This window comes from Coregonus lavaretus (genome assembly GCF_964263955.1).
Source record: "Coregonus lavaretus genome assembly, chromosome: 19".
NCBI lineage: Eukaryota > Metazoa > Chordata > Actinopteri > Salmoniformes > Salmonidae > Coregonus > Coregonus lavaretus.
Window position 1 is genome coordinate 30,782,262 of NC_140006.1, and position 14,390 is coordinate 30,796,651.

General features: G+C 41.2%; 1 protein-coding gene across 1 annotated transcript in view; it reads left to right on the forward strand.

Moving 5' to 3' along the window:
* Positions 1 to 557: 557 nt before the first annotated feature.
* The window catches only part of LOC311147253 (partitioning defective 3 homolog), a 308,941-nt gene continuing 295,108 nt past the window's right edge, over positions 558 to 14,390 (forward strand). The window contains exon 1 of the mRNA XM_084183924.1: positions 558 to 907. Within this exon, the coding sequence (XP_084040050.1) occupies positions 788 to 907 (120 nt within the window). The 5' untranslated portion in view covers positions 558 to 787. The remainder of the gene's footprint in view (positions 908 to 14,390) is intronic.

The following is a 14,390-nucleotide window of genomic DNA, read 5'->3' on the forward strand; positions in this document are numbered from 1 at the left end:
TGTTGCAGAACACACGCGCGCGCACACACACACAGGTATCAGAAATAAATAGTTAATGGAACAGCAGATTGATCTCCAGGAGGGTTCCAGTGACATGTCTACTACTGAAGTAGGCCTAGTTTATTATGTAGGGACTGGGAGTACTGTGCCATTTGTAGGGATATGATTCAATATTCTGGGATGTTAGAGGTGCCTTTGCAATGATTGGAGTAAATATGTTTTGCAATACAAAATATTGTCAAGATGGGGCGGCAGGTAGCTTAGTGGGTAAGAGCGTTGTGCCAGTAACCGAAAGGTCGCTGGTTCTAATCCCCGAGCCGACCAGGTGAAAAATCGGTCGATGTGCCCTTAAGCAAGGCACTTAACACGAATTGCTCCTGTAAGTCGCTCTGGATAAGAGCGTCTACTATATATATTTTTTAGAAATCACCCAATTATTGAGGCACACATGGGTGCAACTGCTCTCGCGCCCCATTATCACTTTCGACAGTTCCAATCTTGACCGGTGTGTGGAGGCAGTTCCCCAATCGAATTCTGATGGATCTCATGCTCCCTGCACTAGTCTGGGAACGTCGAAACAGAAGGAGAAAGACTAAACAGGTGGTCAGAAACACACAGCTAACAATGTCGTCCCTGGAGAAAAGGTGAAAGATATTTTGGTCTCATCTCTTTTTAAGGATACAAGATTCAATAACCAAAGAAAATTCATGTTTCGGCTGACTTTCAAAGGGAGAATTTATCCTCGGGTTTCCTCCGAATCTGGGCAAGAGCTATCGGATATTAAACTATGAAAGTGACGGTGTGTTTTGGAAGGACTAGGGTGGTGGTACCGTGCGGAGATGGAAATATCAAAGTCCATACTCTCATCCAGCAAGCCGTCATGAGATACAAAAAAGCCATTGCAAAGGTAAGTCGCGGTTACTTTGTATGGCGTGTTTGTTTCCAGTGTTCCATCCACAGCATTGGGGACTGGAAACAATGTTGCATTGCCTAGACTGGACGTGAGGCTCGCGCAAATATGGCGCAAATTTGTAACAGAGATTAGGTAAAAGGAAGGCGAAATTATTCAACATTCCTTTCGTTTGATCCTGCTGATTAAAACAGAAACAATGCATGTTTGGATGAGTTGTTGATGAGTGATGCATCACCATAGTTGGTAAAGTCCTCCTGTGTAAACCCACGAAAAACTTCCTTTGGGACTTCACCCTTTCCCTACCAAGGTGCATGGAAAGATGGCACATAACGCTAACTTAAGCAGTTAACTAGCTAGCTATCTAACTAGGATATAATATGCAAACCTATTTAGTTGGTCTAGAAGTAAGAGGATAAGGATGTTAGCTATCTAACAATCCGAGATTTGATTCCTTGGAAGCTGTTAGCTAGCTGGGTGCTTGCTAGTTAGCTGAGTGTTTTATAGCTAGCTAGTTAGCACCAGCAAGCTGCAGGATGGCGTTCTAGGTTTTTGAAATGGTGTATTGCCTAATTTTAGATTTAAACAAATAATAATCAAAAAGCATAACATTTCCTATCGATTTCATGCCGATTGGACCTTTTATTAGTTTGTTACCAAGATGTCTACACTACATTTTCACCGGCACCCAAGTTTCTCTTGACTTTGTTCCCCCTAGCTAATTAGCCTATTATGTTGTTGGGATAGCTAGCTAGCCAAGAAGCTGTAGCTAGCTTGCTAGCTGGGTCATTCCTATGTATGCGGTGCCTTTTCTGTCCCCAGGAAATATAATAATATGCCATTTAGCAGACGCTTTTATCCAAAGCGATTTAGTCATGTGTGCATAGATTTTTTACGTATGGGTGGTCCCGCGGATCGAACCCACTACCCTGGCGTTACAAGCGCCATGCTCTACCAAATGAGCTACAGAGGACCACTTCACTTCACTTCGTATTTAGTGTAAAATGTGGATTCCAAAAGTCTTTAAATATTAAACCAGGTGTTTTTAAATCAAAAGACAAAAATATGGATATTGAAAGGGAGCTTTATGCATTTTCAACACTTTTCCAATGACACCACATTCAGGAAGTGTCATAATTTATTTGGTGGGAAAACAATGGTGCAAAGCTAAATAAATAAACAATCAGTTTTATAAATTGTTCCATATTGTTAGTCTGTATGTCTAAACTAACACCTGACTTATTTCACCTGCTAGCACTGACTTGTTTAAAGAAATGTACTTACTGTGATCAAGATGTGGTTGTCCCAGTGGTTATCCTAAATTGAATGCACCAATTTGTAAGTCGCTCTGGATAAGAGCGTCTGCTAAATGACTTAAATGTAAATGTACTCATACATGTCCACTCGGCTAAATTATAAAGAACATTTACCAAACTTTCAAAATATTTAAATATGTTTGATAGAGAAGTTAAAATCCTGTTCAAGTGTTCACTGTTATGCTAGCTCAATCTTGCTCACTCACAGAACTATGGATAATTTAGGCTCCACATTTCCACCCTGTTAGGTTCCACCCTGTTAGGATTATGCACCTTACAGGTTGGAAAATGCACCTAAAAAATATACTAATTGCCTTAGCTTGACCAATATGTTTTTCTGAAAGTCAAATACGCCCTTTTTCTGATTATAAATGCTACAACAATTTTAAAATATACCCCCTCCCAAATGTAATGAGGTCCAAAAGGCACCTCATTGTAGGAATGACCCAGCTAGGCTAGTATCAGTCAAGGAAGAGAGCTTCAAACAAAGATTGTATCTTGAGTCTCTCACTGCCACTCACAACCCAAATTAAAATCAAACTTCTAGAATGATGCATGGTGGAACTTCAGAATGTTTCTCAACTTGGTTTGTTTCCATTCTGTCTCAATTGTTTGAACTGGAAGTGGAAGAATCTTTGTTGAGCCATACGCTTCCTGAGAGCAATTTGTCCTTGAGGATAGAGAGGGAAACGGCATGTGCCCTGCGTTTAAAATAGTTGAATGAGGACAGGAGAACCTTCATTGATATTTGTTTGAAGATAAACTTCCATGTCAGGATAAATGGTACAGCTGACTATAATGATATTGTGCCATTTCTTAGCATATGATGGTTGTACTGGCATGCCTGGACAGCTGAGAGTAAGAAAACAGCTTACATTTGATTGCTCAGTTTTGCAGATGACAAGTTGATACAGTACCTGGCTATTTGATTTACTTCCACAGAATGCTAATTTTCCCTCAGACAGGAAGAGACAAGCATAAACCATTTGTGTATGTGGCTGCAGGGTGCAGACCATATTGCAATGCGTAACGCTGCACTATGCAGAAATCACTCCTCTATTTCCTGGTTTCAAAAATTCTAATAGTTTGCCTAATATCAGTTTATGTGACAAAGCAAGCACATATAGTGTAGTCATTGTACCATCTAAACTGCTGTGAAATATATTTTCCATAACCCAAAATATTGTATTTTCAGCTGTTTGAACCTGGTGTACAAAACTGAAAGTAAAAAATGCAAAAACAAAACTTAAGGAAGCATAGAAATGGCACACATAGAACAGATCTACCGCTTCGTAGACTTTCTTTGAATGCGAATGACAGATCTAAAACTCACATTTCTATGTGAATTGGTTTGGGTCTCCCAAAAAGTTACATATTGCAACTTTGACATATTTGTTTATATTTAAAGGTCATTGACAACAAACTTGATTACATTGATATATTGGATCTAGGAACATGAGGATTCCATAAATAAATCATACATGGCGGAGCAGTCTCATTTGTTTCAATGTTAGTAACCCAGATGACATGGTGCAGTGACTGCATGTCCTTTCAATAATTCAATGAGGTCCGACAGTGAAGAGCTGGAGAAGAATGGGCCTATTCCTGTCATGAGGCTGTGACTGGGAGGCAGACTGGTGGAGCATATCTGGGGGACTTACACTTAGCCTTTTCTATATCAATACAATCCTGCATATAGTTTGCAGAGTGTTTGAGTCTGTGTGTGCTGTCAGTATAGTTTACACTTTGGTTGAAGTTTTATTTTGCCCTCCCATAGAAATGATTTAATCATTGGTCTTTCCAAGCTGACATTCTAATGCAGTTGGAAAGTAACTGATAATTGTAACATGTATACTAGCAGCAGACTTATATCATGGCAGAGAGAGAAGTGTGGAAATACTGAATATTCTCAAGCTGAGAGTGAATTGGTCTTCTAAGCAGTAGCGGTGCATGGGTACAATCACTGGGGAAGCCAAGCCAGGAAAAATAAGCCATATTACAACCTGTGTTGTGATACTTGTGGTGTTTGCTCTATAACCTGTTATGGCCAGTTTATACTTGGTCTGTCTGTAGACAATTACAATGCGAAGTGTCACTGGTCAAAACAAAATGTTAATATATACTCCGGTGGAATGTCTAGACTGTCGCTGCGACTGTCAGTTTCCTAGTTTACTAAACAACTATTAATTTTGAACCACGGAGAGTTACAGCACGTCAGTGACAACTAAAGATACCAAAAACAATTTAGTGCAATCAACGTAAGCTAATATGATTACAGTACCAGTCAAGTTTGGACACACCTACTCATTCAAGGGTTTTTCTTTATTTGTACTATTTTTTTACATTGTAGAATAATAGTGAAGACATCAAAACTATGAAATAACACATGGAATCATGTAGTAACCAAAAAAGTATTAAACAAATCAATATATATTGTATATTTGAGATTCTTCAAATAGCCACCCCTTGCCTTGATGACAGCATTGCACACTCTTGGCATTCTCTCAACCAGCTTCTCCTGTAATGCTTTTCCAACAGTCTTGAAGGAGTTCCCACATATGCTGAGCACTTGTTGGCTGCTTTTCCTTCACTCTGCCGTCCGACTCATCCCAAACCATCTCAATTGGGTTGGGGGATTGTGGAGGCCAGGTCATCTGATGCAGCACTCCATCACTCTCCTTCTTGGTAAAATAGCCCTTACACAGCCTGGAGGTGTGTTGGGTCATTGTCCTGTTGAAAAACAGCAGAATGCTGTGGTAGCCATGATGGTTAAGTGTGCCTTGAATTATAAATAAATCACAGACATTGTCACCAGCAAACCACCCCCACACCATAACACCACCTCCTCCATGCTTTACGGTGGGAACTACACATGCGGAGATCCTCCGTTCACCCACACCGTGTCTCACAAAGACACGGCGGTTTGAACCAAAAATCTCAAATTTGGACTCCAGACCAAAGGACACATTTTCACCGGTCTAATGTCCATTGCTCATGTTTCTTGGCCCATGCAGGTCTCTTCTTATTATTGGTGTCCTTTTAGTTGTGGTTTCTTTGCAGCAATTTGACCATGAAGGCCTGATTTACGCAGTCTCCTCTCAACAGTTGATGTTGAGATGTGTCTGTTACTTGAACTCTGTGAAGCATTTATTTGGGCTGCAATCTCTGAGGCTGGTAACTCTAATGAACTTATCCTCTGCAGCAGAGGTAACTCTGGGTCTTCCATTCCTGTGGCGGTCCTCATGAGAGCCAGTTTCATCATAGCGCTTGATGGTTTTTGCGACTGCACTTGAAGAAACTTTTCAAAGTTCTTTACATTTTCCGTATTGACTGACCTTCATGTCTTAAAGTAATGATGGACTGTTGTTTCTCTTTGCCTATTTGAGCTGTTCTTGCCATAATATGGACTCCGCCAAGGCGGAGTGCCCACCCGGTCCCTCCCCTGTGGTGTTTGGTTGGCGCGGTCAGAGTCCGCGCCTTTGGGGGGGGGGGGGGGGGGGGGGGGGTACTGTCACGCCCTGGCTCTGGGGACTCTAGTATGTTGAGCCAGGGTGTGAGTTTTCATTTGTTTTTCGTTTCTAGTTGTTGTATTTCTATGTTGGCCAGAATGGTTCTCAATCAGAGGCAACGAGTGTCAGCTGTTGCTGGTTGTCTCTGATTGGGAACCATATTTAGACAGCCTGTTTTCCCACAGTGGTTGTGGGATCTTGTTCCAGTGTGGTTTGTGTTAGACCGAGGACGTCACTTTATCGTTTGTTGTTTTTGTTCGTGTTATCATTATTTAATAAATATGTTCACCTTTCACGCTGCGCCTTGGTCCTCTGTACCCGACGATCGTGACAGTCTCCTCTGAACAGTTGATGTTGATGTGTCTGTTTCTTGAACTCTGTGACGCATTTATTTGGGCTGCAATCTCTGAGGCTGGTAACTCTAATGAACTTATCCTCTGCAGCAGAGGTAGCTCTGGGTCTTCCATTCCTGTGGCGGTCCTCATGAGAGCCAGTTTCATCATAGCGCTTGATGGTTTTTGCAACTGCACATTTTCCGTATTGACTGACGTTCATTTCTTAAAGTAATGATGGACTGTCATTTCTCTTTGCTTATTTGAGCTGTTCTTGCCATAATATGGACTTGGTCTTTTACCAAATAGGGCTATCTTCTGTATACCCCCACCTTGTCACAACACAACTGATTGGCTCAAACACATTAAGAAGGAAAGAATTTCCAAAGATTAACTTTTAAGAAGGCACACCTGTTAATTGAAATGCATTCCAGGTGACTACCTCATGAAGCTGGTTGAGAGAATGCCAAGAGTGTGCAAAGCTGTCATCAAGGCAAAGGGTGGCTATTTGAAGAATCTCTAATATAAAATATATTTTGATTTGTTTAACACTTTTTTGGTTACTACATGATTCCACATGTGTTATTTCATAGTTTTGATATCTTCACTATTATTCTACAGTGTAAAAATAAAGAAAAACCCTTGAATGAGTAGGTGTGTCCACACTTTTGACTGGTGCTGTAGCTGTCCATGGTACTGATTTCTGTGTGTGTGCAAGTAGTAAAAAACATGTTGACTCACCCTACTTGTAGAGAAACGCCAATGCCATCCTCTTTTTCATGTTACCGAAACGGTCTATGACTACATGCTTTTAGTTTTTGTTGTCCTAGGCTACCTGGCTAAAATGCTTGCTGGTTAAAAGTAATGCACTATAAAGGGAATAGGGTGCCATTTGGAACACTAGCTTAGTGGTCTAGATTTAGCCTAGTTGGGGTGTTCCTGCACATGTCTACCATCTAGGACCCCTGTCATTATAGTGGAACGCTTCCTGCAGAGAGAAAAACACCAGGCCTTAAATCACCATAACTCTGTGGATGTATCCCAAATGGCACACTATTCCCTATTAGGGCTGATCCCAGTTATTCGACTGGTCGATTGTTTGGTTGACGGGCTGTTGGTCGACAATTTTTTTTTCTTTCGAGCAGCAGCAAATATATTTATTTTATGGCACACGACACCTGTCTTTTTCGCGCCCATCTCAATGAACTAATCCATTGCGGAGGCCATGGGCATGGCACAGTCCAAGAAGAAGGGGAGTGTGGCTGCACAATGCACGTCCCTCTCCAGAATGCGCTCTCTCCCGCCAATTTGTGCACATTCATTGTTTCATAACTTCATTGTGAATTGTTTGTGTTTGATTGTTAGTGTCTTTCAATTCCCCATTACATTCAATTTATTATTATTATTATTCCAGTCTTTACCGTTCTCATTGTCGGATTGGACACATTGTTTGCAGAGCGCACAACCAATGCTACACTTGTGAGAAACAAGTTTTGGTTTATTTCATTCCATTTACGTGTTTTGTCAATTTAGTCATTGTCTTTTGTTTGGAGCGCTCCTGTCAATGTTGATTAAGGACACGCACCTGATTACGCATAGAAGTAGGCCTATAAACTTATGCTACCGGCCTGCACGCAAATGTAGGCATATAAATGTGCCCATTTGGGAATCTGCTAGTATTTCTGATCAGCTGAACACACCACCACCAATGAGCTATGGAGCTTCTCAAAGTAACGTTTTCTTCACCTCAAACAGCAAGCAAACAAAGTCTGTTTTTTCATCCATTGAGAATGACAATAGTTCCTCAATGTATTTGAAAAATCTTACCAGGTCTCTCCCTTTCGATAACCACTCAGCGTGAAATCAAAAAATGTCATGCTTTGGTCCAGTGGAAACGTCATAAAATAGGCCTACCTGATTACTTCTTATCCCTTTCACAAATAGTCCGCCTCCAGCTGTGTCTGTCCCAAGCTCACTGGCACAGGGAAACTCGGAGGGCCCAGAATATTTTATACAATGTTTCAAGTTCGTTGCAGACAGGCCATGCGTAGCCAATGTGATTTATAGGATATTTATTTTTATCAGCATATTCTCTCCCTGCTGGCTGCAATGTTTTTATTTGTTTGCTTTATGTAGGCTATTTTTACATAGTTGGCAATGGCAATAGAAGTTACTGTTTAGGTTTGCATTTTCATTTAGATTTGGATAGAATTTTGATTAACTACATGACAATGATTTTGAGATACGAAGACGTTATTATAAATGTGCATATGAAAACCATAACTGGCACGCAGATCGGTAGAAATGATAAGATAAGTTGGCATTCCACATGAAAAAAGTTGCCGCCGACTCTGTAGCCTATTACCGGCAACTTCAGGAGAGTAATGGAAGAATCTGCGAAAGTCAGCAAGCGCGGGAGGAGGATGGTCGGGTTAGGGTAAGGATATTTTTTCTGATTATCTTTATCTGGCATCATTGACATTTGTCTTATTTCATCAAACAGTGCGCATAAAGCCTCAGACAAGCTCAATGCATATAGTTGATTTTATTAATACACATAGTGTGTGTCAATATATGGAAAAATACACATTTAAAAATAAGAAAAATATTACTTTTGGTCGACCAAGATAAAAAAAAATGTCGGACAGCCTTATTTCCTATATAGGGCCCATGTGTAGCAAGTGAAGTGGGAGATTTCTAAACAATGTAAAGTTGAATTAAAATTACGGAATTAAGTTATCTAAATGAGAAAGGGTAGGCTACGATGATCAACCAACAGGTAGGCTGTTTCATATGAATGGAGTTGTTGTAAAATGGCCTCAATTAGCCTTTAGCTAGCTAGCTAGCTGGCTACTGTAGCTAGCTATCTTTGCAACGATTTGATGCAGTCAAGACATGCACTACCAGATTGTATGATAGGTAACCTATGGCAACAAGTTTGTCTAACTAGCGTGAGTCAGTTTGGCTACTTTCTCTCTCTATGCCACACACACACGCCCCTGCTCCTCTCTCGCCCCTCCCCCAGCCTCCTGCTTAAACAAGCAGAGCGCAGGGCATTGGGTGAGCAAGTCTCCATTGAAGTAAAAAAAATAAAAATAACCTCTTTTAAACACACACATTTCCGCTATCCGGATATTGGGAAAAAATATATTATTAGAATACTGAAATCATTTCAAATGCACATCCCTAAAAGAGAGAGAAAATGGTGTTGACAGAATTACATTGAGATGACCACTTAGGCCTACATGCTTTTCTGGGCAGCTTTTTCTTTTCATTTTGTTGATCTTGAACAAGATCCTCAGAAACATGTTTTGTTCTGATGAAATATTACGTTTACATTTTAGTCATTTAGAAGATGCTCTTATCCAGAGCAATTAGGGTTAAGTGCCTTGCTCAAGGGCACAGCGGCAGATTTTTCGCCTAGTCTGCTCAGGGATTTAAACCAGCGACCTTTTGGTTACTGGCCCAATGCTCTTAACCGCTAGGCTACCTGCCCTCCTATACCTGCCGAAATATGACTGCATATGACAAGACTAATGATTGAGTAGCCAATGACATCCATGGATTGGGACTTTTGATTCAATTGTTTCAAATCCTGATGTGACATGCAGGCTAGTAGGCCTAGTATTAAGGTACAGGAAAAGCACTCCGACCACTTTGTTGACCACGTTTCTTTGTCATTGTCTGTAACGGGTGTTTTAAAGGATGAATAAAGTCCTCCCCTGTGATCTCAGGGGTGGCCAAGCCACTTTGCTGCATATTCATCTGAGTGATTTCTGTTGGATATGAATTGTTGGTATTAGTTAGACAATTATGGTTAATTAAGTTCTTCAGATATAAAAGGATGGATTAAGGACCCTGAGGAAAACAAAACTTGGAATGTTTTGTGATTAATAAAACATACATAGGCCTACTTGGTATTTACAATGGTGATATGGTCCTATCTCAATTCTGATTCTGATTTATTTTTGGTTAAACTGATGACCGCCTAATTATTTCAACCACCAAAAGTGATGGTCTTGCCCAGATATATAATTGTATTTCATTACACAAATTACTATTTTAATTAATGTGAAACTGCCTTTGATCTGATCTGCAATGCCTCAGGATGGGCATGTGAGAAGAAAGTGTTGTTGCTATGGTCATTAGTATGGTGCAGTGCATCACACATGCGGGCTGCTGCTCAGCACCACTTACAAAACGTCTTATGATCAGAGGTCTATGCAGTCATTCCAATCACCACTCAAACAAGACTATCCAAGGCAATGGCTCAGTTATGGACTTGTCCGATTTCTTGTTATGTTCAAAAGTACAATATCCAAATATAATAGAGACACTATGGTCATCACTTCCTACAGTACACAGTGCATGCAGAATGTAATCATAGAATCCATAGAATGTCGCTAGCCTTGGTACCTGTCTCATCATGCCACGCGTTGAAAAGGAAAAGGAAAGCCGCACACTCTAGGAGCTCAGATGCAATAATTTTTATATCCTAATAACCAACGTTTCGACAGACAAGCTGTCTTCATCAGGGTATAATGACAAACACTGCGGGTCACTAGTTTATATAGTGTCAAAGGACACACGCAGGTGTCTGTAATCATGGCCGGGTGTGGCCTAATAGCATTGGTTAATTCACAGATAAACAGAACATACAAAAAACATGGATAGCATACGATCATAGATACAACTTGGCTACATAGGCCCACAAACATTTACAATGAATAGCAAAATCACAACAATCACAAGAATGGCTTCAAATCAAAGTCTACGTTGAGACCGAAGGGAGCAAGGGTCTTTAAATTAAAGATCCAGGCAGCCTTTCGTTTTAACAATAAGTTGTCGAGGTCACCCCCTCTCCTTGCCACGCCAAACAAACATGCAAGGAAGAGTGGCATGATAGCACTAACACTGGTACCCAGGCTATAATATTGCACCTTTTGCTGCTGAACAGTGTTTGATCCTATCACAGGGCTGTGTGAGACAGTGGCTTTGTGCTCAAATGCTGGATTAAAAGCTAATTTGATCATGTGTGATGATCCCTGTGGCAATGACTGTGACCTTGGCTGAGTCCCAAATGGCACCCTATTCACTATCTAGTGCACTGCTTTTGACCAGAGCCCTTTTGGGTTTTGCATGCATACTGATTTACAGTTTCCCTGCTGCATGCAATGGACTTGTATAAGCCGTCATATTTGAGTTTCCAGCGTTTGAAAACATGAAGTTGACACATTAATGAGGGGGAAGGGGATACCTAGTCAGTTGTACAACTGAATGCATTCAACCGAAATGTCTTGCACATTTAACCCAACCCCTCTGAATCAGAGAGGTGCGGGGAGCTTCCTTAATTGACGCCCATGTCATCGGCGCCCAGGGAGCAGTTGTTGTTGGGAGTTAACTGCCTTGCATAAATGTGTTCTCGTGTGGCCATAATCATAAAGCATCTCAGAGTAAGAGTGCTGATCTAGGATCAGGTTCCCGTTCTTATTCATTATGATTTAAGAGGCAAAACTGATCCTACAGTGGCTTGCGAAAGTATTCACCCCCTTGGCATTTTTCCTATTTTGTTGCCTTACAACCTGGAATTAAAATGCAAATTTTTTTTTTGGGGGGGGGTTGTATCATTTGATTTACACAACATGCCTACCACTTTGAAGATGCAAAATATTTTTTTATTGTGAAACAAACAAGAAATAAGACAGCAAAAAAAACAGAACTTGAGCGTGCATAACTATTCACCCCCCCCCCCCCCCCCCCCCCCCAAAGTCAATAGTTTGTAGAGCCACCTTTTGCAGCAATTACAGCTGCAAGTCTCTTGGGGTATGTCTCTATACGCTTAGCACATCTAGCCACTGCTATTTCTGCCCATTCTTCAAGGCAAAACTGCTCCAGCTCCTTCAAGTTGGATGGGTTCTGCTGGTGTACAGCAATCTTTAAGTCATACCACAGATTCTCAATTGGATTGAGGTCTGGGCTTTGACTAGGCCAGTTCCCCTTAAACCACTCAAGTGTTGCTTTAGCAGTATGCTTAGGGTCATTGTCCTGCTGGAAGGTGAACCTCTGTCCCAGTCTCAAATCTCTGGAAGACTGAAACAGGTTTCCCTCAAGAATTTCCCTGTATATAGCGCCATTCATCATTTCTTCAATTCTTACCAGTTTCCCAGGCCCTGCCGATGAAAAACATATATAATAATAATAATATGCCATTTAGCAGACGCTTATATCCAAAGCGACTTACAGTCATGTGCGCATACATTTTTACGTATGGGTGGTCCCGGGGATCGAACCCACTACCCTGGTGTTACAAGCGCCATGCTCTACCAATTGAGCTACAGAGGACCACAGCATGATGCTGCCACCACCATGCTTCAATGTGGGGAGGGTGTTCTCGGGGTGATGAGAGGTGTTGGGTTTGCGCCAGACATAGTTTTTTCCTTGATGGATAAAAAGGTCAATTTTAGTCTCATCTGATCAGAGTACCTTCTTCCATATGTTTGGGGAGTCTCCCACATGCCTTTTGGCGAACACCAAACGTGTTTACTTATTTTTTTCTTTAAGCAATGGCTTTTTTCTGGCCACTCTTCCGTAAAGCCCAGCTCTGTGGAGTGTACAGCTTAAAGTGGTCCTATGGACAGATACTCCAATCTCCGCTGTGGAGCTTTGCAGCTCCTTCAGGGTTATCTTTGGTCTCTTTGTTGCCTCTCTGATTAATGCCCTCCTTGCCTGGTCCGTGAGTTTTGGTGGGCGGCCCTCTCTTGGCAGGTTCGTTGTGGTGCCATATTCTTTCAATTGTCTAATAATGGATTTAATGGTGCTCCGTGGGATGTTCAAAGCTTCTGATATTATTTTATAACCCAACCCTGATCTGTACTTCTCCACAACTTTTTGTTCCTGACCTGTTTGGAGAGCTCCTTGGTCTTCATGGTGCCGCTTGCTTGGTGGTGCCCCTTGCTTAGTGGTGTTGCAGACTCTGGGGCCTTTCAGAACATGTGTGTGTATATATACTGAGATCATGTGACACATCATGTGACACTTAGATTGCACACAGGTGGACTTTATTTAACTAATTATGTGACTTCTGAAGGGAATTGATTGCACCAGATCTTATTTAGGGGCTTCATAGCAAAGGGGGTGAATACATATGCACGCAACACTTTACCGTTATTTATTTTATTGCATTATTTGAAACAAGTTGTTTTTTTCATTTCACTTCACCAATTTGGACTATTTTGTGTATGTCCATTACATGAAATCCAAATAAAAATCCATTTAAATTACAGGTTGTAATGCAACAAAACAGGAAAAACGCTAGGCACTGTAGATCAGCACTCCTACTCTTAGACATTGTATGAATACAGGCTCTGATTTAAACCATTTCTGACTGCCATTTATAGGCAATGGGCATGCTACAGGAAGTGACACAGTAGTAGGGATTAGTAGGTCTACTCCGGGGGGGGGACGCATCTGTAAGGGCAGCACTAGTGGCCTCTTGGAACTGAGTTAACGGGAAGTTAAATCATAACACTTCATGACATGGAGTGCTTAAGTGGTTTACAGAGTGCTATGCAAACCGATTACTTGCACCCTGGCAGAGATCCAGTCAGCGGAGTGTTGGCACCATATAGGGCTGGGCGGTATACCATATTTTACTATATACCGATATTGATGCATGGAGCTGTTTGGGTTTTACTTTACCTTGTATAACAGTATTTACATGTTTGGTTTGTTAAATGTTATGCCACTCCGCCACGTGTAATGTCAGTTTTTATAGTTTACTACGTTTGCTACCTGTCGACTCTCTCACTCTCTCCTTCCACACACACACACACACACACAGCCCCGCCCACTGTCACTCAAAGAGAGCAGTTTTTGTGCTCTACCACGAGTAACAACCACTTGGAGTCTGCATGGTCAATGCTGCAGATGCAACAAGATGTTTGTGACAACGATGCTGCTTTCCATTTAGCTTCTTTATAGAAAGCTTGTGGATTTATAGTATTTACACTATTAGTTTGTGTATCTTACTGTCAGCAAACATCTAATTTGTCTTAGCAAGTTGTGGCTAAAATTAATAGTGTTAGCTGCTAATGCTAATCGTGAGTTACCGGTAAGCTAGCTAGCTAAATGTTCTTAGTCAGAGCAAATGTAGCTAGCTAATACAGCCTGATACCAGTGCTGGTGTATTTTAACTACATCAAAGCTAGCTACAGTTGAAGTCAGATGTTTACATACACCTTAGCCAAAAACATTTAAACTCAGTTTTTTACAATTCCTGACATTTAATCCTAGTAAAAATTCCCTGTCTTCGGTCAGTTAGGAT